Below are 22056 nucleotides of genomic sequence, written 5' to 3'. Positions count from 1 at the left end.
AAACCATAAAGCAGATGCACCCTGAAGATGCAGAAAATGTGAGATATAAGGAGCCCCAAATGGTTTTGGTTTAGAAAGCAGCCCATCCGATGATCAAACAACTCTTGCTCATAATTTCTGAGCACCCGGTGGGGGGGTTGGCACTAACAGCGTGGATGAGGATGGCTCCTTGCAGCGTTGGACCTGCCGTGGGTGCAGCGGGGAAAAGGAGCGGCGTCAGCACCTCTGTGCGTGGATTCCCTTCCTCCATCACAAGGAAGCTGGGATCCAAGTCCTTGACTCCCAACCAGCAGAGCAAATTTGCATTCCTCTTTCGTGCTGTCCGCCCTGGTAGGTTCAACGAAGTCGTGCTGGAAGACCCTGGCTGTGAGTTTTTACCTTCTCACCTTCCATGTCACTGCTGGTGGCCGTGCTGGAGGGGTGGCAGCAGGCACAACTGTGTGCAGGGGCTTTCCCCGTCCACCCCTTGGCTGCAGGCTGGCTTTCCACCTACACAATGGAAATTTGAACGAAAAGTCCTTGGGTTTTCACAAGCAAAACCACTCTTCAACACTCACCCTGTCGTACGGGTTTTGTGCCACCCTGGTTCTAAGTCGAATTTTACCATTTTTTTTTTCAGTGAAATTCTGCAGAGTTTAGTGAAACATACTTCACGCATGGAGCTAATTAAAGAAAAATCATTCTTTAAGCTCATGAACTGGTTTTTAAATGTGTCCTTCTGGGTTTGCATAGAACTACAAACATTCTGGGGCAGCAGAAGTCTGAACATTAATGGAGTAACAAGAGAAGCTGCTTTGTGCACCCATCAGTGCTGTGGTTCTGTTAACTATAATTTGAAATAAATTCCTAAGTAGGGCACTTGTACAACATATTTGAGTGCCAAAACCTCTCTACTAACTCATACTCTCCCCATCTATAATCAAAAATTGAAGTAATGCAAGAGCAGATCTAGGAAGATGAGGGGGATAAAGAAAGATACTTATCAAGCAGTTACAGATCAAAACAAGTTTCTTTGAGAAAATGCTTTTTGTCTTCTTCCTTGTCTCCTGCCTAGGATATTGTCTGAGAGAAGCGACAAACAGTTTCAGTTCCGTCTCATCAAGTCTCAAGGTTACAGTGCATTTTCTAAGAAGCGGCATAGATAAAGGGAACCTTAACCCACCCAGAAGTTAGCCTTTTCTGCATCTGAGGTTAATGGCTAGATATTAAATACCCCCATAAATTAAACAGCTGGAGATTGCCATCTTTTTTATGTGCAAAGAGCACCTTGTTAGCAACCAGCACAAAAGTTCACGTTCTCAGATGAGTTACTTTGCCTTACTCTTAAATTGCCACTCATTTTCTCCCTGCATGTCGATTTATGAACTTTAAAACTTACCGTTCAAAATTCAAGCTGTGTTCCCAAGCTGCGATGCTATCAAAACCACCAAACAGGTAGTCTCCCTTCATGCGGTGTTGAAAATATTTTTACTAAATAATAAGGCACCTTTTCTGTCTTTTGTTACGTACAGGATTTTGGAGAAGACGATTCCCTCTACATCACCAAGGTAACAACTATTCACATGGGCAATTACACCTGTCATGCCTACGGCTATGAAGAGCTGTATCAGACCCACATCCTTCAGGTGAATGGTTAGTAAATGGCACATACGACAATCCACAAAAACGTTCCTGTAAGCAAAGTTGCGTGTTAATCTCATTGGCACAGAGGTGTGAAAAGCCACGCGCCAAATTGTACGAGAGGGTTTGCTCACTCGTGCTATCACACAGGCAATGAAAAAGAAGGGTACCAAGGGGGGACGTGTACAATTACCTGGGTTTCAGCAGGTATCCTGACTGTAAAACAAGCTGCCAGTAACATTTCCGTAGAGTTAAGAGCAGTTTTTCAAAGCGTTCCTTAGACTAACGACCATTTTTGTCAAAATAAGTGTTGCTTCAATAATTTCTTCTTCCAGAAAATCATTTCTGTTACATGAAATAGCCCGGGATACGTAAATAAATACAGCACAGTGTTTCCAAAACTACCTAACTCCCAGCTGTGTATCAGATTATTACCTGGTTGTAGTCAGCTTGGTTCGCTGAGGGCTGTTTACACTGCGTAAAGATATGGCCCACTGCGTTGCAAAATGAGGGCAAACCATTTTACAGGTGAGAGAACCACACGGGCCATATTCCTGCGTTCTCATTCACCTCCGTCCCCTGGACCACATTTGCGCCTGGTGGAGCTTATACTCAGGCATTTGCTATCTTTCCTCTGACCTCAAACTCGGTCAGTGGGATTTAGTTTAAAATTACATTAGCTTAAACCGGCATTTCATCGAGGGCGGAGGATCCACCTCCCCAGCAGCAAAGTCGTTCTCCAACTTGAAACCCATATGTACCTGTGCTAAGGTGACCAGCAGAATCTCCCGAACAGGAGACGGGGTAATCCGTTACTCGCTATGGGTAGATTTTGACGTACTCTGGTATGAGAGCACATACTTTAACAGGAAAATTCAGTAAGTTTATTACAGGGGATACATGATAAGGAAAATTAACACTTAGGTCTTTCTCTAGGTGTGCGCAGACCTCTACAAAGGAGAGCTGTCAACTGGTGAGAGCAGACAGCTACGCGCAGGTTAATAGAGAGAGGCTGACACGAAGAGAAACAGTAAAAAGGGATATTTATGCACTTCAAGAAGCACCGTGGTGGTCGTGGGGTTTAGGTTTGACTGCAGCTCAGGTCTTCTGGACGTGTGTAAGTGCTCCCCACCCACAGCGAGTACCTGGAGGAGAGCACGAAGCATCCAGTTGATTTGAATGAAAACTGACTCAATGTTTCTACATAATAATTTGTCATCTTTTGAGACAGTAAACTGTGAAGTCTCAGCAATGTGGATAACAAGATTGTGCATGCTGCAGCTGGGAAAATAGGTTTACTTCCTCAAAGTGCTATTTGTTTGATGAATGGCAGTTGAAAGAAACACAAGCTAACAGCTTAATCCTGTGTATATTATGTGATATATTATGAGGCCTGAATGGAGTTTAGTTGGCAGACAGCAATGTAGACTTTATCACTGAGAATATAAGGCCCAAAGGCTTTGAAACTAAAACCAGAATGAGAGGAAAGCTAGATGGAGCGTGGGGAGGGGTTGATTCCTTTCGTACTCATGCCTGCCACTTAGATCTAACTTGTTGTTGAAAGATCCCATTTTCTTTTTAAAGAAAAAAAAATGTTGGCTTTTTAATGTTGCTCTGTAGTCACTAAATACTGCAAAAAATGTCACACGTTCTGGTATCAACCCACTCTTGCTAGAAAACGCTGCAGAGTCTAGAAATCTTTGTCTTACAGTATCTGATATTTCCATATGAGCCATTAGGCTTTGCAAAGCCGGGGTTTTGCAGTTTTTGATGTGGCTGGCTGGCTGCCCGCATCACTAAATTCTCTCTTTTTTTGCTTGTGCCGTGTCTTCCTCCAGCAACTGCTGTTGGGGCAACAGCACCGATGACAGGACAACGTTGCTTACCTTCAGATGCATGGTGGAGTTCCCAAGGCAGAGCCCTGCTCAGGAAATCCTTCTCGGTTTTTAGTAACTTAAAGGACAAATTGAGGAATTTCTATTGACAGGAGTAGAGGGAAGAGCTGAGCTGAACTGAGTGAAGATGCCGAGAATCTGAGTGTAGTTGATGGGCTCTGTTCGGCGCTGGGGATTGCCTCTGTCTGTCTGTATCGAACTAAAAACTCCATCTTCAACACGGGAGGGGGTTTTTTTTGCTTTTCTGTATTGGACTAAAACGCTAAGAAAATGTGACCGAACCAAGTCAGCCAGAACTCGGGTGTATCTGCTCGCCTGTCTCCTCCAGGGAGGGACTGATACACTTTTAACATCAAAAACATGGGGGTTTTTATTCTATGAAAACGATCAGGATTATTTTTTTTTTCTTTTCAATAGAGAAAACTAACTCAGCTTCTCCGTTGGGAAAGAGTAGAGAAAGAAGAACAAACTGGAAGTGAAAGGGTTTATCCCCAACCAAGCTCACCCTGTCTCTATAGGCAGGTCCCAACTCTTAGACTGCGTTTCAGTTAATTCAGTGTTACTCGAAGCTGCGGTAACTCTTCCAGTGTCCTTTGATCCTTTTTGTACCACCTGGGCCATCATTCCAGCTTACCAAATATTTTCCTTTTATTGCCTTTTTCTCCTTAAAAGAATCTGATCCTAGTTATATGCACCCTCTTCATCTGCTTTTATCCAACATATTCTCTTTATCTCACTTTCTCCTCTATCTCTATTTAAACATAACACTGGCTCGTAACAGCTCGTTGTTTGGGTGATAAAGAAAATTAGGAAATACAAGCTTAAACAGAAAACTTAGAGCCCAATTTTGATAAACTTAAAAGTTTCTGGGATTCAGAGCTGTAGCTGAGTATATTGCAGACTACTCAAATTTATCAGAAGTTTACCCATAGAAAACCTTGCTTTCGTCCCCGTGTGTTGTCACGGTTGTTTCTTTTCTTGCCCAAGGAAAGTAAATTCACTTCATCGCAGGCAAATCCTGCTGGAAGTGCTTCCCTTTGTATCAGCTGGTTCACAGTATCAGAAATAACACGGGCAGATCATTTTGACAAGCAGAGACGAGAACCCTGTTAGGCAGAAAATGTGACGACCGCCAGATGAATGCCCCAAACCGCTGGCTTACAGCTGGGCAAGGAGCATCAAGCACACGTGAAGTGCAGCCTACACGTGACATTGGATGTGGTAGGTTTGGGTTGAGCTCATCAATCTTTGGATTCGGTGGTAAAATTGAAGTCGGCATCTTTATACAGCTGGCCCTTAATGTCTTTGGAAGAAAAGAACGCGCTGAAAGGCAGCACAAAGTTTTAAGAATGAAAAATTCATCTCGAGTGCTGGTATCTTTGATCAGGAGAAGCCAAGAACAGTAGGAAAATTATGTTCTCTCCTACGTATGGATATTGCTTGGGAAGTGTGTACAGCATACACTAACTGTAGGGAGGAAAAGCAATTTATCACTTTCAAGAGGAAAAAGAGTTGCTGAGGATAAAGAATCTCATAAAATTGTAATCAACTACAAAAATTGATAGTTTGCAAATCAAGAGACTGCTGAGTGTAGGGCATCATTTTCCTTGGTCTTTGCACTCTGGAAAACATCAGCATAAATCAGAATATTGTATTTCTTGAAAACAGTTTTAAAAAGCCATTCGACCCTCGGCGCGGTTATAAGGGTCCAATAGGACAAATTTTCCAGTAATAGCAGTTTTCAACACGGATGTTTCGTTCATGTGGCTTTTCAAGAGAAAACATATAATGCTGCAAACTCCTTTCCAATCATAACTGGAAAGATTAAAACATCTCAAGGAAATGATTAATCTAGTAATTATTATTAAGCCCTGGAGTACGTAGGTCCTATAGCAGCAATGTATGTCTTCGGGGCTTGTTACCGCCACCTGTGCTCATCGTGTGCTGTATCACCTGAGCTGTTTTATTGTAATGAATTGGTCTGCTCACAAGTAAGGTACTATTCAGTATGCAGTAGTAGGCAATCTACCCAATCTCTTACTTGTTTGAATGCCTCTTTTTTCCTACTTTGCTTAAGATAATAGCATTTTTATATTGCCTTTGGCTGCAGACACAGTAATGGTTAGCAGTGATATATATTCACCAAGGGAAATAGCAAAGGATAATCCATATATTCTAAAGTCTGGAGCTGAAATCTTTGCAAGTTTAAAGTAAAATGTGCTTACTTGGAATGTATTAATTTGCAGCGAGGACAATAAAAATGCATTCTGCAGTTTGCAGACTTTCTGCAGTTTTGCAGTTTGCAACAAGGCAGTTGCATGCAATAATTTACCCGTGCAATGAATTATGTAAGACAAGGGAGAAGAAATAAAAAGTTTTAAAATGGAAGGAGCAGGAAAATGGTAAGAGAGCAGGAATGGAGGCGCAACACATGTTTTTGTAGCTGAAAACAAGCGGTTTCCTTGTTAATCACTCTTGAAAAGACACCTTGCTATAATTTCAAGATAAGCTGATTTTCATGCAGAGCGCTGAGTCAGTGTCTAGGACCCCTGAGCTCCTTTTCGCAATATAAATCTATTCTGTTTTCAGCTCTGCAGGTAAAATATGTGGATTACTCACATGCAGGCTGTCATGGTATGAGGCAAAAAAGTGAGAGCTGCAAGTAAACTCTGCGTTGTGCAGGAGTGCCCTGTTTCTGGGGAGCGCGATCCTTGTGGCAGTCGTTGGGAGTGCTGACATGAGTGTCCGTATGAGGAGGAGAGCCTGAAGCAAACCATTATAGGAAAACCTGATCAACCCACGCTGGTTTTGAGAGCGTTAAGTAGGTGATGTCTGGGATGGGTTCTATCTCCGTTAAAAGCTGGTGGGTGAGAAAACACAGCTAGGCTTGGAATGAAACTGCTCTGGTGCCTTTGGCCGTTTGGGGTATGTTAGAGAAGGGCTTGAGCCTGGCTGGGGGATCTCCGGAGCCGGGCAGGCGTAGGCAGGCGGCCGTATCCTGGCAGGAGCAGAGCTCTGCACGGGGCACGGGACCTCACCGGCTTTGCTCCGGAGCTAGTTTTCATGTAGCCAGCTGCAAGCATGGGCACGCGAGTCTGTCTGCAAGAGGCTGGGGCAGGCAGACCCCCAGGCAGAGAGGGTCAGCATTGCTTGTGCACTGGAAGAGGCAGGTTGTGCCCTCTGGAGAATTAGGAAAGTACCTGGGGACGTCAAGAACTAACTGCCCCTCGACTTCACCGGGATTTGAGCATCTAACCTGCTTGTATTGTAAGTTTTTTCCTATGCATCTGTAGGAGACAAACTGCTTCTCATCTATGAGTCTGTATAAATCACATAGGCTTTCAGTGGACCTCAGTTCCTAAATCATTTCATTCTAAAAATGTTACTAGTAGCAAGCAAATCATAGGTGAGACAAGCATTGAGTGCAGGACCTTCATAAAATTCTGTCAAAGTGGACAAAAATTACTATCTTTATCCTATCACGCCTGGAGACACTGACTTGGAGAAATTTAAATTAATTTTCCAAAGTACAGACAGAATCAGAAGCTCCTGACTCTCAGTCTTATTCCCCTGAATTGCTTGGGCACTGTCCCTTAAATAAATGCAGGGATGCTCTGACAGCTGCCAGCCATTCCCCGCGGCACATCGCCTCCTTTGCTCTCCTTCTGCTTGATCGGCCACCTCCTGAAGTCAGGAGCTGTGAACCTGACGGTGATGGGAGGAGGAGAAGGTAAAAAGCTAGTAAATGCTTTTATTCAGAATTTGCAAACTCAGTTTAATAAAACAAACCTTGTCTTTTTGGTAACCTCCTGATTAAAAAGCTCTTGCATGGTGTTTTACTCACTGCCCTGCATCTTACATCACGTTTTCTTTTCTTCTCGAGTAAGGGAGATAGAAAACGAGGAAGTAAATCCACATGTCCAGTGCAGAGGTGGAGTTCAAAGCCATTCCTTTGCTAGAAGTCCCCATTTTTTTGTCTCTCCAGTTGCTCCTGGGCATTTCCTCTCAGATTACACTTGAACAATCTCCTGCTTTTAAAGCTACAAAAAACAAGTAGACTTGAGGGCTTTCTGTCTTGGCTGATTTCCTTCCAAGGTGATGACTCAGCTCTGGTTAATACTTGGCAGCTGGTAGGTAAGACAGAAGTAAAATACATCTCTCTCTGGTAAGGCCCATAAAAAAATAGAAAGATGGAAAGTACACGCTAGTGAATGTAATTATTGAAACTATCCCCATATGGATATATAGACACCTAGCAAGCTGCAAACACTGATTTCGTTTTATTCTAAAGCAACTCTTAAGTCAATTTAATTCTGCCAGTCCTGGAGCCTAATGATGGACTACATAAAAATGCAGCAGTGAGTTAGGTACTGTAAACCAGTGATTTCCAGTGGAAGTTTGTTATTGACTTATTCAGGCTTTCTAAAAAACCCCGCAGATTTTCTTCAGTCCTCCACTAGTGCTAGCAGAGGTCACTCGTTTTCCTTGAGGAAGAAGCTGGGCCCCTCCATATCACACCCACGTTTGACCGTGGTTTTACAAAACTGTACACCTTTCAACAGTTACATCATGAGTCCCAAAATCTCCTAATCTGATAGAAAAATTGACCACTTGATTGTGAAACACAGCGGTCCATGACCACCCTTCAAATACCGTTAGCCGTGGTACGGCACATCCTCACGTTTCCTTTTGTTGTGTCCCTTGAGGTGAAAGGAAGGAGGGTCCCACTGATATTTTTCACTGACATTGCAATACTGCAAATTCTCTTTAAAGTATACGAGTAAATTGTTAAGAAATAGTTAATGTGTGATATTAAGCCCTGTTGATTTGAGCAATGAAGGCAACATGATTGAAAAATCAATAAACTTGTTTGAGATTGTAATATAATTAGTAGTTCTGCCAATTGAGTGTATTAAATAGTTCAGAGGGGCCTTCCTGAAACGGGGTAAATCACATTTCGAAAGCCTCTCAGAAAAAAAACAAAGCAATTTAGAAACACTTTATTTGTTCAGAATAACAGGTAGTGAATCTACAGGCTATTTCCTGATGGATATTTAATTGAAGTGTTGAATAATATGCTGCTTCTAATAGGCAAGAACTCCAATTCCTTCCTTACTAGATTCAGTGAAGGTTTGGAGTTTATACTTTAATTTTTAAATATGTGAGTACCCGTCGTAGGTTTTAGTCCAACTTTACTAAAGTTCAATCTTAATGAAAGAAAGCAAGAACAAGCAAGAATGGTCTAAATATAAAATCAGATATCGAGGTTGCTCCCTGGCGTTGGTTTATGAGTTTACTCTTTTCTATTATTATTTTCTGTTAAGGTGAGCCGTAGAAAAATCCTCACTGTGGCTCGCACCGAACGCCAGGGCGTTGCTGATTTCCCCGGTGCTCGGAGCAGAGCTCTTCCGTGGCGCCGGTTGAGGCACCGGCAAGGGCTGGCGCCTGGCGGGTGATTTAAAGTGGCCGATTCCTTCTTTCCCGCAGTGCCACCGGTGATTCGCGTCTACCCTGAAACGCAGGCGCAGGAGCCTGGCGTGTCGGCGAGCCTCAGATGTCACGCCGAAGGCATCCCTAATCCCCGAATTACCTGGCTAAAGAACGGCATTGATATCGTGCCAAAACTATCCAAACAACTAACGCTCCTAGGTAAGAACAGAATTTTGATTAATTAAAGTATTGTAGACGGGGATTAAGGGGGATTATTTTGCACTTTAAACCAGAGGTTCTTGTACTTTCGATAAGCCACAGTTGTTGGAAATCGTGTTACAAACCCCCTGTTCTTCCTTTTTATCTTTTTCTCCTGTGAATTTCTCGGGGAATAGAGGATTGATTGATATAAGTGGCAACGGCGTTCTGTTAGAAGACGGTGTGCCTGGTTCTCCGCTGCCTCGTCGTTTGTGTACAGCTGTGCAAATCAGAAGAGAAATGCCTTAAATTGTTTGTTCAGGTTTAACGCTACGTCGGCTGCAAGGCGGCTGAGAACCAGGCTGCAGCTCACCTTCCTTCCCCCCCCCCACCTCTGCAGGGGGAACCAGGCTCTTGACTCCTCTTGGTCCTTGTTCAGATGAGGGTGCAGCAGACGCAATGAAAGGCAAAAATATTTGTTTGTAATTTGCTGTGGAAAAATATTTAAAACTTCCCCACAGGCCCCCCCCAGCCTGGCTGTGGTGCATCGCAGCCCTCAGCCAGCGCTGGCAACAGATATCCCTGCGTGGTTGGGTGTGATATCTCAAAATCTTCCCAAGGTTTTAGGTTTTCCCATTCCAGAAAGCAAAATGACAGGGGGAACTGTAGAGACACCCCTCCCAAACGCAAGTTTTTGGTGATCTGATGAAAAAAGTTTGCAAAAATGGAAGTTAATTTTTCTCCACTGAAGCCAAAGCTTTTTTTTTTTTTTTAACAAGAAGAAATAAATGAAATGTAATTTGTTGTTTGCGCTTGGGATTGTTCTTTGTTCGTTTCCAGCACAGAGCGTGTATGTGCTAATGGAAAGAAGCAAAACATCGGCTCTCATGAGAACCCCCCCAAATACCTCTATTTATGTACAGGGAAACATTGTGCACTGAATGTCGAGCCTCGTCGGGCGGCTGCAGCAAGAGAAGGCAATTAAGGGCAGTGAAAGCAATTAGCAGCAGTGAGGAACACTGTTTATGGGTGTCTTTCTTACAGCAAACGGAAGTGAACTTCATATCAGTAGCGTTCGATATGAAGACACTGGTGCCTATACCTGCATTGCTAAAAATGAGGTGGGAGTGGATGAGGACATATCTTCACTTTTCATAGAAGATTCGGCAAGAAAGACCCGTAAGCTTAATTTTCCGTGTATTTATTTCTTTAAAGTGCATTTAAATGTAGTGGTATACATGCAGTTTAATAGTTCTGTCCATTGCATGTGGTATGTTGGACTCTTACTCCTAAGGTGATGACAATTTTGTCTGCGCTTTGGTCAGAGGATTGGATACTGGTTTGGGAGGGAATTGCGTGAGGAAGGGAAAATCTTCTCGTCCAGATCGATGATGCCTTTCCTGTGCCAGATGTGTACTGGGTGTGGTACGGGAAACATCTTTACTAAAGTAACAAATTGGTGATAGTTTTAGATATAACAGAATCCAAAACCTAATGTTTTGTCAAATTATATGTGGTTTCCGAAAATAAATTTCATTGATTTCTGTACGAGACTTCTTCTTTTAAAGCCAGTCACGCGTCTAAGTTCTCAAATATTTAGATGCTTGAAAAATGTTCTGATTGAATTATTTATTTTACCCGCATTTACATCGCTAACTAGAAAAATAGGTTTTCCTTGCTGTGAAATTATCTTCCCCTTCAAAGACAAATATTGTCCCAGCCACTCTTAGTGCATGTCTCCCGTAGGAGCGCGGCACTGTTACCTTGACCGCGCCGTCCCCGAAACACAATTAATGAAGGAGGTGATTAGTTGCCTCAGTGGAAGAGCTCCCAGAGGCCTGATCCTTCCTAATTCTGCTGTTGTAACTGCCTGGGAGATTGCCGGGGTTCCCGGTGATACTAAAAGGCTAGGTGCGAATGGGGGCTTCGCTACGGTTCTGGCTGTTAATAGAGAGCAAGAATTGAAAACAAAGTTAGCCATAAATATGCGCTCTCATGGCGATTCTTTGGAAAATATATTCTATTCCTCATTAAATAGATTTATGTACTCTTGTTAATATTGGTCGTTTTCCCTTGAATAGTTGAGCAAGGGAAATTACAGTATGTTGTGAAATAATTGGATGTATCTGAAAGAGAAATTCAAATGCAGGTGTACTTTCAAAGAGTATTTGAGTCCTAAAAGAATGGGGTTGCGTGAAATTCCAGGAAGAAATGCAGCAAAGTGCGTAGCTGCTGTAACTGCCAGTCTCAGGCTTCTGAAAGGTGTCATGTTTGCTTATTGAACCTGTACAGAAAATCACAGCCTGTACCATACCTCCAAATACATGTGAAGTTAACATCTTCTCTTTAGTAAGACTTTGATCTTTGCACAGGCTAAAGTTGGCTTCATTTCAGTGAGGATTTTTCCCATGTCAGCGTTTCAGAATTGTCTCTAGAAGGAGCAAATGTATTTAGAAATATCTGTCGTTCCTGATATTTTATTTGAATGAATGTTACAGAGTTTTCACAAATTAAACAGTTCATGTAAAGATGAGTATTAATCCAGTTACTTGCTACAATGAAAATTTTGACATTGTTTTGTTGTTTTTTTTTTTCTTTTCCTGATTATTTTCTGGCTTTCCCAATTTTCTGATGCTGCAGTTGCAAACATACTGTGGCGAGAGGAAGGTACTGCAGTAAAGTTCTTTTGTCGTAGTGATAATGTGCTTGTCTGCTTTAATAATTCCATGATGGGCCATTCTCCACTGACTTGCCACTAACTCTATCAACTTTCACAGTTACCGGATTAAGTACAGACCAGACATTTAAAAACTAAACTATTCAAAGAAGAGATGTCATTCTCGTGATATAAATCGTACCTATAACTTCTCACATTTTCCCACTGTGAAATAATAGATGACCATAAAATATATAAAAATGTGATTTTTATATAAACTGCCACCGATGCAAGTAGCCTGAGATGCTCAAGCTGCATTAACAATTGCACAAGTGTCAGAAGTGCTCCCAAATTACCATAATTGAACAAGTAAGACATAAATTCAATTCACTGCATTTTTAAGCAAGCAATTCAAGGTCTTCCTCCTCAGTAGCACATATTGATGTGTACTAGGTGAGCAACAAAAATTGTGGTCTTGACTGTTAGGCAAAAAAAAACCACAACAGGTTTTGCTTCCCTCTATCCTTTAAATCGATGCAAGGTAAAGGTTGCCCCATTTCTCCTTGTTTTAATTGGCAGTTAAGATCTCTAGTTTGATTAAATTGATAGCGTGCCCTGCACAAGGTCAACATCTGTGTATCTTGGAAGCCAAGTTAGAGAAAAAAAAACCCCATCCTAAACAGCTAACTGACTCAAAGATATTATGGAGGCACTCGAAGTGAAAATGTATTTGATTTTGTGCGTGCTTGTGCTGTCATAATTTCCAAAACGCACAGTAAGACGCACCATGCAAAGACCCCAGGAGCTCTGCAGCAGCTCGCCCATCTGCCTCTGTCGGTACGGTGCCCAGGGGCAGGGATGGGGAGCCTCCCGCCTCCGGGCTCCTGAGCAGGGTATCCGCTCACTGGAGGAACGTTCTAGGATTGAGGGTCAGGCGTAAGCCAGTTCTTACATCGGCCGGTTGCATATGAGGAAGCTGGGACCTCGGTGTCCTTCCAGCCTTGTGGGGAAGGTCTCTGTGCACATCCACGCTGCTCTCGGCCGCGTCCCCCTGCCCACGCAACCCCCCCTCTGCCCCGTTGTTCCTTCAGGAAGGGCTGCACACCCACTCTGCGTTTGGAGGGTGCAAAGACCCTTGCATAAGTAGTGCCTCCAGGTACCCAAAACGACAGTTGTGCTTCATGCCCTTGGCTTGGAGCTTTCTGGATCGCTGTGGCTTGGCCCAAAGGGTTGTAGGGGCAGAAGGGAAGTGCCAGCCCTTAGTGACCGGTGCAACCTCGGGCAGGTGTGCAAACCCCTGACACGTACCTGCTGGCTGCAGACGCGTACAGGCAGCAAATGCATCTGGCTGGAGGTCGTGAGATGGGGCACAGCCACCTAAGACGGGTCTCCAGCGCTTACTCCCAAATACGCCACCTGCGAGTGCCTGGCGCACGGCAGTGAGGAGTGTCTCTTTACTGCTGAGGTGCCCGTAAATGGCCTTGTGGGCACGAAGAACTGCTGTTTCCCTTCTGCTCGGAAGTGAAGTCTCCAGTGCACCTAATCAGTCCAGCGTCAGCTGCATGATGCTACGTGGCTGTTTATACACTGCATCCCTTATGCTCCTTCTTAAAGAAGGTAGTTGGATAACCCTAGCAGGGGTAGAAGTATAGTAGTATTTAAAGAGCTACTAAGAAGTTGGTTGCAGAAAGTCGTATTATAATTTTGCTAAACAATACGGACTTACTGCTTGTCAACCTTGCACATTTTAAATAAAAGTATGAGCAATGTACAGGGAAAACATGGGCAGTAAAAGCTGATTTACTATTGATGTTCCTAAACAATTCCGAATGTTTAGAGCAGGTTTATTCCCCTGTGTTGTTCTGTAGTATCTGACCAGCAAGCACATTCATTCTAAACAAAGAATCCATCGAACAACCTTTAGCGTGTGAAATCTTGGCACAGACAAAGCTGGAAGAGAGGAACGGCATTTTCGTTTTTACATTTTAATGTAGTTTTTAAATTCTGTTAAAACGAAAACTTATGTGTAAGTAGCAGTATCAGCAAATGGATTGGTAGACTTGAGCTCCTTTCAAATGATCCCACCCTCACGCCCACAAGGTCTGCAGTAACTAAAGCTGTTGGTAGCCTAGACAGAATAGTGCGTAGAACAAGCTTTTGCTGCAAGCTGAAGGTTTAACACAAGTAGTTGGTCATTTTAAAAGTCAGTCTGGTAGTCTGTTCTCAAAACTTTTCACAGACCATGCACAAGTAAAACCTCAAGAAATGAGTGCACATAGCGTGACCGGCCAGTTAAACACGGAACTGGAAGCACATGCAATATTTACTCAATGTAGAAACTAGTTTTTAATTCTCTACAGAGAAAACTACAAGCAGCCCGAATGTAAGGTAGAGATTTGTCTTCAAACAGTGTTCATTTTTCAGCGACTGTTGCTTTCTTTATACCTGGATAAAGGGCGCATATCACACCAGGAGGCAATCATCAGGCAATGAATGCATGCACTTAAAAAGCTGAAAGCCTTTTTTTACCAAATTTAAGTTCTAAAATACTTCCAAGCATTTAAATTAAATTGAGGAAAATCATTCAAGTATCAGATCAGAAGAGAGTATTCCACAGTGACAAATTTGCCCTTGGATCTCAAAGGAGGGAAACACAAATGTACACTCAGGTGGAGACTGTATTCCTCAAATAAAGAAAACTCTCGTTGTCATCAGGTGTCCTCCTAAATTTCAGTCTTGAGCCAACAAGTGTCTGTGCGTTATTTCTTCTGCTGATTAAAAAATAAAAAATAAAGATGTTAGAGTCGACTTCATCTGGAACGGTTCAAATAAGAACTGTTATGTTTAGGAGAGCCTCCCCATTCTTAATGGGGTTTTTGTTATATTCGTTTTTGTCTTATACGGATGAGGTATGTTGCCTTTTTATAAAGCCTTTAGTTTTTGAACTAGTAATCCACCTGAAATGTCTTCAATTAAAGAAAACCCCTCCTCATTAGTCCCCTAGTTCCCAATCTAGTACCTGCCTCACTAGTATAAATAACACAGAATTCTCCATTGCCCACCTCTCTACTGAAATAACTCCCCAGACTGAGGAGCTGCAGAGGTGTCATCAAGAGTGGAGTCTGTTCTACCAATGTCCCTGAGGTTGTTTAGAGATGTACCCAAATCAAGACTTGGCAAATACATCATAAGTCACAATAAACGACCTAGTTTGTCTAGTAGAAAACCTGCTTTGTCTGAAAATCAGAGTGAAGATTAGTCTCTGAAAAAATATTTTAATTTAAATTGGTAATTTTTTTAAAAAAGAGGGTACCTGAATGCTATTAGTAATTTATATCACATTTGAATCAGTCAGCAGAAAATCTTGCACTCATTTTGCTGTAAAATAAGTGGTGGGACTTGCCAAGTCACTAACTCTAAACCTACTGGGGTAAAATTATTATCAAAGTATTTCTGTGACTAATTAAGGCCTTAGTTCTGAAATACACCCTCATCGTAATAGGATCATCAGACAAAATCACGCTACTGTCGTGCATGAAAATAATAATAAGCATCTTCACAGTGGTCATAATTTGTTGCCTGCCTGTTTCCACTTAGGATTAAAATCCTTGACTCATGAAAATATGTGCACTCATTCCAGCCAGGGTCAAATTCTGCCCTCTGACGTATTCACTCAAATCCCATTGAAGCAGGTGGGAGTTGTGTGCATGCTGTGAGCGCGGATTTTGGTCCACAGTGCCCAAATGAAGTGTTTTCACAATGTACTCGTAAAGAATTAGCCCTTAGTCAATAAAGATAACATAGTTCTGGATGGAAGTTCAGTAGCTTTTTTTTTCTCACGTGCATGATCCCTCGCTGTGGCATCACATTAAGGCTCACGGCTCCTGTACCCGCCTGATGCCCTAACTGGGGTATTTCTGTGGGGTGGTTTAGAGAGACTCAGCCTGAACAGTGTCAGTGCCGCACACACCACAATGCTGAGAAGCTGTACTCTGAAGCCACTTATTTGGCACAAGAAGAGGGTTTTTTAGCACCAAAAAAACCCCTCCTAGCCTTACTAAATGCTATATATTTTATGAAATTTTCCAAAAATACATTTATCCAAATTACACGTGTTTTTACTGTGGAGGTTTCCTAAGACGATTTAGACCTCAATCCTGCACACACTTAGGAGATGTGAGAAGCTCTGTAGACGTGGGCAGTGTTTAGAGCTGCCACCACAGGACCAGCCGAGGGAATCGTAACGCTGAACGTCGTTCAAATTTGTAGAACCAGGACCTTATTACTCCATGGGTAAAGTGTAATTAATTAGAAATTACAAATTATCACATTACCATATCGCTGGCATAGAAGTACACTATCAACATTAACAGGGATGACAGTGGTCATTGCAAACACTTATTGGTGGTGGTATGAAAAAGATGAAATAACGTTTGGATCTAACTAGAGTGTTCGAAAAGATCCTGAACGTTTCTTAAAGATGCTCGTTAATGCAATTGCATGTAGCTGAAGAACAGCTAAATTATCAGTGGTTTAAGGCATTTCTGCATGACAGAAATGATAAAATACAATCTCCTAACAGCAAAGCAATGACAGTCAGACACTTTTCCAAATCTCCTGGAATGCCCCAGTTGGATAAATGAGTGCTATTGCGATGCTGATCTACACATTTGTGAATTACAGTTTGCAAGATTTCAAAAATGTATTTGTTTTGGTGGCTATAGTTAGTTCATCCAGATAGTTTAAGAAAATCAAGAATATATTCTCATTCGCGGAACAGATGGAACAGTTAAGCACTTCCACTTTGCATCAAGTTACCTGTAACAGGACAACCTTCAGATTAATTTTAACTAAAGCTTCTCTCTCAGTTCTCAAATTATTAGCAAGCTATTTTTAATGAAATCATGAAAAACCAAAGTCATAATCTGAGGGGGTTACGATGTGATACGGGGGCTTCTTGCAATCAAATCCCGCTTTGGTACATATGCGCAAGACCTGAGCATAGTCACTTGCGTACCACCGCCGCCACCAAGGCAATGCATTTTTGAATGTGTCTGTACCTCTTCACTCCTTGAAGCCCTCGTTGTGACATGAAATTTGATTTTGTGAATGCACCGACTGCATCCAAATGACCAACTTTTATGTAAGGCAGATTTTGTTTGTTGGGGGAGGAGGGAGAGTTCTTTAAAAAAGTCCTAACGGCTATGGATGCATTAAAAAAAAAATTAATTCTACTTCTTTTGCTTTATCCCCCTTCAAGGCCTGAGTGTTGGGAATATGTTCTACGTCTTTTCTGATGACGGGATCACAGTCCTTCAGCCAAACGAATGTGAAATCCGGAGACACATCAGGCCCGAAGAGAGGATTTTCACAAGTTATGTAAGTCCTGAACCCGGCAGCTACAGCCGACAGCTGGGAAACTTTCTCTTAATCTCTGCAAAGGTTGTTATTGCTAAAGGACACGTTTGACACAGTGATGCTGGACCTCGGTGGGTTTCGCGTGCCATCCCTGAGGTGTATCATCTTCTCCTCTTGAAAATTAAGGGAACCACCTGTGTTATAAGACTGACGTGGAGGATTACTGACACGCTGCAGAGAATTTGACTGGTTATCATGTCGAAACGTAGGCAAAGACTTTCACTTGTCCCGTCTGACCTATTTACATATCCGTGCCCAGAAGCTGTAACTGGGCTGTAGGGAAAGTCCAAAAGTCAATAGCAGAGAGACGCACACATCACTCGCTGGTGCTAACTGGCCCCTTTTACTGAGTGGGAAAGGAGTGGGCTACTTTCTGCTCCTTAGAAGTAGTTTCCCAGGTTAAATCACAGCAGGGAGGTGAGTAAGATTGCACAGAAGATGGTTGTGCCATGCTGGTCCTCTGCATCTGCTGCTGCTAAACTGGAGACCCACACCATCCTTGTTTGCTGTCCGGCATTTTCTGCCAGCGCTGAGTTCACCTAACCCTTGCTTTAGGGAATCGCAAGGAAAATTGGTTCAGGTGTCAGTGAACGTCAAGCTCTGGCTCGTACGCAGTGGAGCTCAGCGTGGCAAGTGGGATAACACGTGCCTGGAGGCCCTGTGAGGCCAATGGTTTCAGTGACCCGTGCTGTGTCCTCTTCTGTAGTAACACACATCATACACGTGCTCATGAAACTATCAAATGTCATAACGTACGGGTGCTGAAATACATCCAGAAATGCTTTCTTAGTCGCTCTTCTATTTAGGTGGGGTTTTTTAAAGGCTCAGTTTACAGGGGGAGCTGAGAATGTGGCTCCCTTCTGAAGAAAAGGACTCAGCCTTGCTTTCAGTCTTGGGAGAAATAAAAAGGGAGAATCACTATCATGACCCTGCAGGCTGAGTCAGGCTCTGCCATGGGTCAAGATCTTCTTCAGAGTCTGTATTCAGTATTTTTTAAATCTCAATAAATTTGTGGTTGATACTTGGGGTTTTTCCACTGAATTTTAATATACCTCAGTAGAAATCTAGACTGATGCTCACCCCAAGCCTGGCCCTTAGCATGGGCTTAATATTGTTAAGCCACACTTGAGTTGTTGCTACTCAGAGACAGAAATCTTGTGTTTCTTTTCCAAAGAGCTGTAAATATTGAAGAGGTGGTTCTGGAGAAACAGCTTGAAAAGAACAAAGCAGAGAGGGCACTTAAGGAAATAATGTCAGCACAGTGGTGGGCATAAAAGGGATTTTTAACGTCATTACTTGGCTGCCTTTCAGAGAAACCTCTGAGGGCTTCCTACAGATATCATAGGGCCGTTTGCCTTGGTGTAGGGAGGACTGACTTTTTTTCCCCCTCCCTTTTCCCTTTTAGTATGTTGAGTGTTTGCCACATAGACAGAGACACCAGCCTGCAACTTTAGGAGGATTTCTACAACAAAGCTTTCTTCATTTGCTGTTAGAGAGCACAAAAGCAGAGCGGCTGCAGCTGAGCGCAGTGGCAGAAAGGCCAGTGACCTTTCCCTGCTCCTGTTGGTTTGGGTGGATGCTGTGTTGCGAAAGCCCAAGCTGAGGATGAGGAGGGCAATTTGGAGGCTGTCAAGTGCTTGGCTGCATGAACGGCTGCTGGAAGCCCAACACTGGGCTTTTGTAGCATGCTTTAGTTTGCAGTGGTGTAGATCCCCAGCCCGGCTGGAGAGCCAGAAAGGGAAACGCGGCCAGGCTGTTGAGTCTTGTATCTTCAGCCCTTAGATGTGGTCTCCACCAAGGTAACAGACAGAGTTGAGCTGCTTAGAGGTGAGATCTTTTTTATCCATAACCATCGCTCTGATACAGACCTGGTGTTGGCATTGCTTTTGCTTGTACCTCCTCTTTCCCTGAAAAAACTCTGCTGCTCTAATTGCTTTCCCCTTAGGGAGGTTGTGCCATTATTTAAAGTGACCCGGCTGTTGTATTGACAAGATTTAAAACCAACAGTTGTGCTCACTGAAATATATATGTATTCATTTAGTTTTACCCTCGTTTCCACATCACAGCCTGGTCCCACACAAATGCTCTTTCACATAAGGCAACTCGACGGAAGGAAAAGCGATGAAGAGCAGTCAACATGCAGAGGCTTGTTGGTGAGATGATGTGTGACTTCAAACTTAGGTACCGGTGAGCTCCCACTAAAGCTAATACCAGTTTTGCACAGGACTCAGTGAGTGGAGGATCAGAGACAAAATACGGCATCAGGCAATTGAGAACAGGATTTGGTCCAAAGCAACAGGATCTGGTTCCTTTTCAATGGGGCAAGTCTCTGTGTTGGAGCAATGGACTGTAGGACCCTACTTGGTTTTGCTACTTTTTCCCTGAGCACAAGCATCATAGAGCACGCTCTCCTGAACTGAAAATTAAGACTTTACGAAAAATATAAAGCTGTGATTCAATTAATGTAGATCTCTGTTTTTTTTCAAAGCACAGAGTGGTATTTCTATTGCTAACAAATACTGACAGCACTGCAAGTCTTGATGAACCACAGCGTACTTGAAAAGATAGATCCATAGACTGTGTGGTTATTTAAATTCAGTGTGAGTTTGCAGGCGGTCCAGCTGTTTAATGTCACTGGGTAGAGCCAGGCTGCAGCATGCTACCTGATAAAATAATTATTTCATATTTTCCAGGAAAGAAAGGAGAAGAAAATCATCCTAATGGAATCCCCATGGAATGTTTTTCTATGATTTTCAAGGCTAAGCTTCTTGCTGCTCCAGGCCCTGAACTTGTAGAAATTAAACCTTTTCTCCTCTTCTTTTTTTTTTTTTTTTTTTTTTTTCCCTCAGGAAGAGATCTGTCCTAGAGTGGAAGGTGAAGGCACTCAGTCCTGCCTCTGGGCTTCAGCGGTCAATGTCAGAGACAAGTACATTTACGTGACGCAGCCTAAGCGGAATAGAGTAATGATAATTGATATCCAGACTCAGAAGGCCATGCAGGTACTTACAAGGGGAATACTTTATTCAGTGATGGCAAAAGACTTTGATTGGGGACCAGAAAAGTAGATCTTTGCCCAGTGGATCTGCTTACATCACTAAAACGTTGGGCCTGTGATGCTTTCACCCATGGGGTCACACTGTTTGTAACCTCACCGGCTGCCGATCCCCAGGTTGATTTGAAGGTGGTTGTGCAAAGCTGCACAAATGGGTGTAAGAGCGGTACGCGGGAGTGTCTGCAGTAAACTAATACAATATTCGTCATGTGCATTTGGGTCACTATGTAAATACCTGTCTCTGGTTTTTTTAAGTCCTTGGCTGTTGACCCGTTACCAACCAAATTACATTATGACAAGTCCCACGACCAAGTCTGGGTGCTTAGCTGGGGTGACATGCGGAAGTCCTCACCGACGCTGCAGGTAAGTCCTTATGCGCCTGAGCCTTTGCCCTTCCTTGGCTTTGCTTCATCAATAGCAAGCTGGTGTTGGTTGGTTGCAGGTAATTAACGGCATTTAATGGTCTGGATATAAAGCTGCTCTTTCATTTGCATATCTAGTGTGTTTTATTCATCCCTCCTCCGTCCATCCTCACATATTTTTCCTGCTGTTTAATTTGTTTTTGAGCAATGACTGTGCCGTAGGCTGGCAGCAGGACTGCGTTGTTGCCAAGGTCTGTTTTGGTTTAAGGCTGATGACAGAGCCAAGTGCCATAAAGTCATACAGCAAGGGCTGGCAGCTGACTGCGAGCAGTATGAGCCTGCGATGCTCCGAGTCATTTCTGCAGCCTGCGTGAGCGCAGCTTCTGTTTAACTCGATCAAGGTCTAAAAGGCGTGGGTACCAAGAAGCCACGAAGAACACACTTTCTGCATAGAAATCTGTTACTCTTTAGGCTACTGGTAGTGTTCCATCAGAGGTGTAAGTCAGGCTGAGCACACATCCAAGGATAAGCCCAATGTAGGGACTAAGTGTGTGTTCACTGCAGAGCTCCAGCGCACCCTTCTCAGACATTATGATGACCTGCAAATTTTTCTGTCTGCAGAGTTTGGGGGCATTGCATGTAAAAAGAAACATTAAAAGGTGAGTGCATTGTCCAGTGCCTCAAGAGTCATACCTCTTTCAGGATTACTAGCCTGTCACCCTCGTTATGCCTTGAGGAAAACCACCCTCTTCTCCAGCTGGGTAAAAGCATTTACCTCTTCTTATCTTCCACACAAAGTCCAGGTTTTCTGCCAGTGCACTAAATTGCCACTTATTTTCTTTAAACTCATTTTGTTACTTGTCTCTCGCAAGCCTTCAGCCTCCTTTTGGATGATGATGGAGCACAATGTGGTAGAATTGTTCCTCTCACAAGAAAATGCAAAAAGGAGCTCTCTAGGGCAGGAAAAAACCCATAAACAGCAAAAGTAAAACCTCAGGGACAAATTCTGTTACTGGCTGTCAGTGACTCCACTGGAGGGGTGCCAGTGAGGTCCCTGGAGCTCAGCACCATCAGACCCACAGTGATACTGGGCACATAGGTTTGGGCACCTAAATTAACTTCTGTTTCTGAATTGCCCTGGAGGATTCACTCTTCTGTTGACAGTACAGAAGCACTAAGTGTAGGCATATAATCGGGCATTTTGCTGCCGGTCTGTGTCATATGACAGAGTTGACACCAGAGCTGATTTGATCCATCCAGACATAGCCTTCTCTAGTAGTTATTTTCTGGCATTTGCCACCCGACCTTTCTGGAAACATAGGTGGCATGCAAATACTCCTTCTACCAGAAATGTTTGCTTCTAAGCCTGCATTAAAGCATTCGCCAACAGGCAGAGAAGAACAGTGGCTGTGATTTCTGACCTAA

General features: G+C 43.2%; 1 protein-coding gene across 2 annotated transcripts in view; it reads left to right on the top strand.

Moving 5' to 3' along the window:
• Positions 1–22056, top strand: part of FSTL4 (follistatin like 4) — a 231798-nt gene that overhangs the window by 201447 nt on the left and 8295 nt on the right. Inside the window, exons 8-14 of one of the 2 annotated variants that reach the window (XM_054842214.1) lie at positions 1512–1632; positions 9003–9164; positions 10188–10322; positions 11784–11810; positions 17060–17178; positions 20067–20216; positions 20525–20632. In XM_054842214.1, coding sequence (XP_054698189.1) covers positions 1512–1632; positions 9003–9164; positions 10188–10322; positions 11784–11810; positions 17060–17178; positions 20067–20216; positions 20525–20632 — 822 coding nt within the window. The remainder of the gene's footprint in view (positions 1–1511; positions 1633–9002; positions 9165–10187; positions 10323–11783; positions 11811–17059; positions 17179–20066; positions 20217–20524; positions 20633–22056) is intronic. The other variant, XM_054842215.1, reaches the window with a different exon arrangement.

The sequence above is a fragment of the Grus americana genome, chromosome 14 (assembly GCF_028858705.1).
Source record: "Grus americana isolate bGruAme1 chromosome 14, bGruAme1.mat, whole genome shotgun sequence".
Classification (NCBI taxonomy): Eukaryota; Metazoa; Chordata; class Aves; order Gruiformes; family Gruidae; genus Grus; species Grus americana.
Note: the sequence above shows the minus strand (reverse complement) of the source record. Positions and strands in the feature narration are given on the sequence as shown.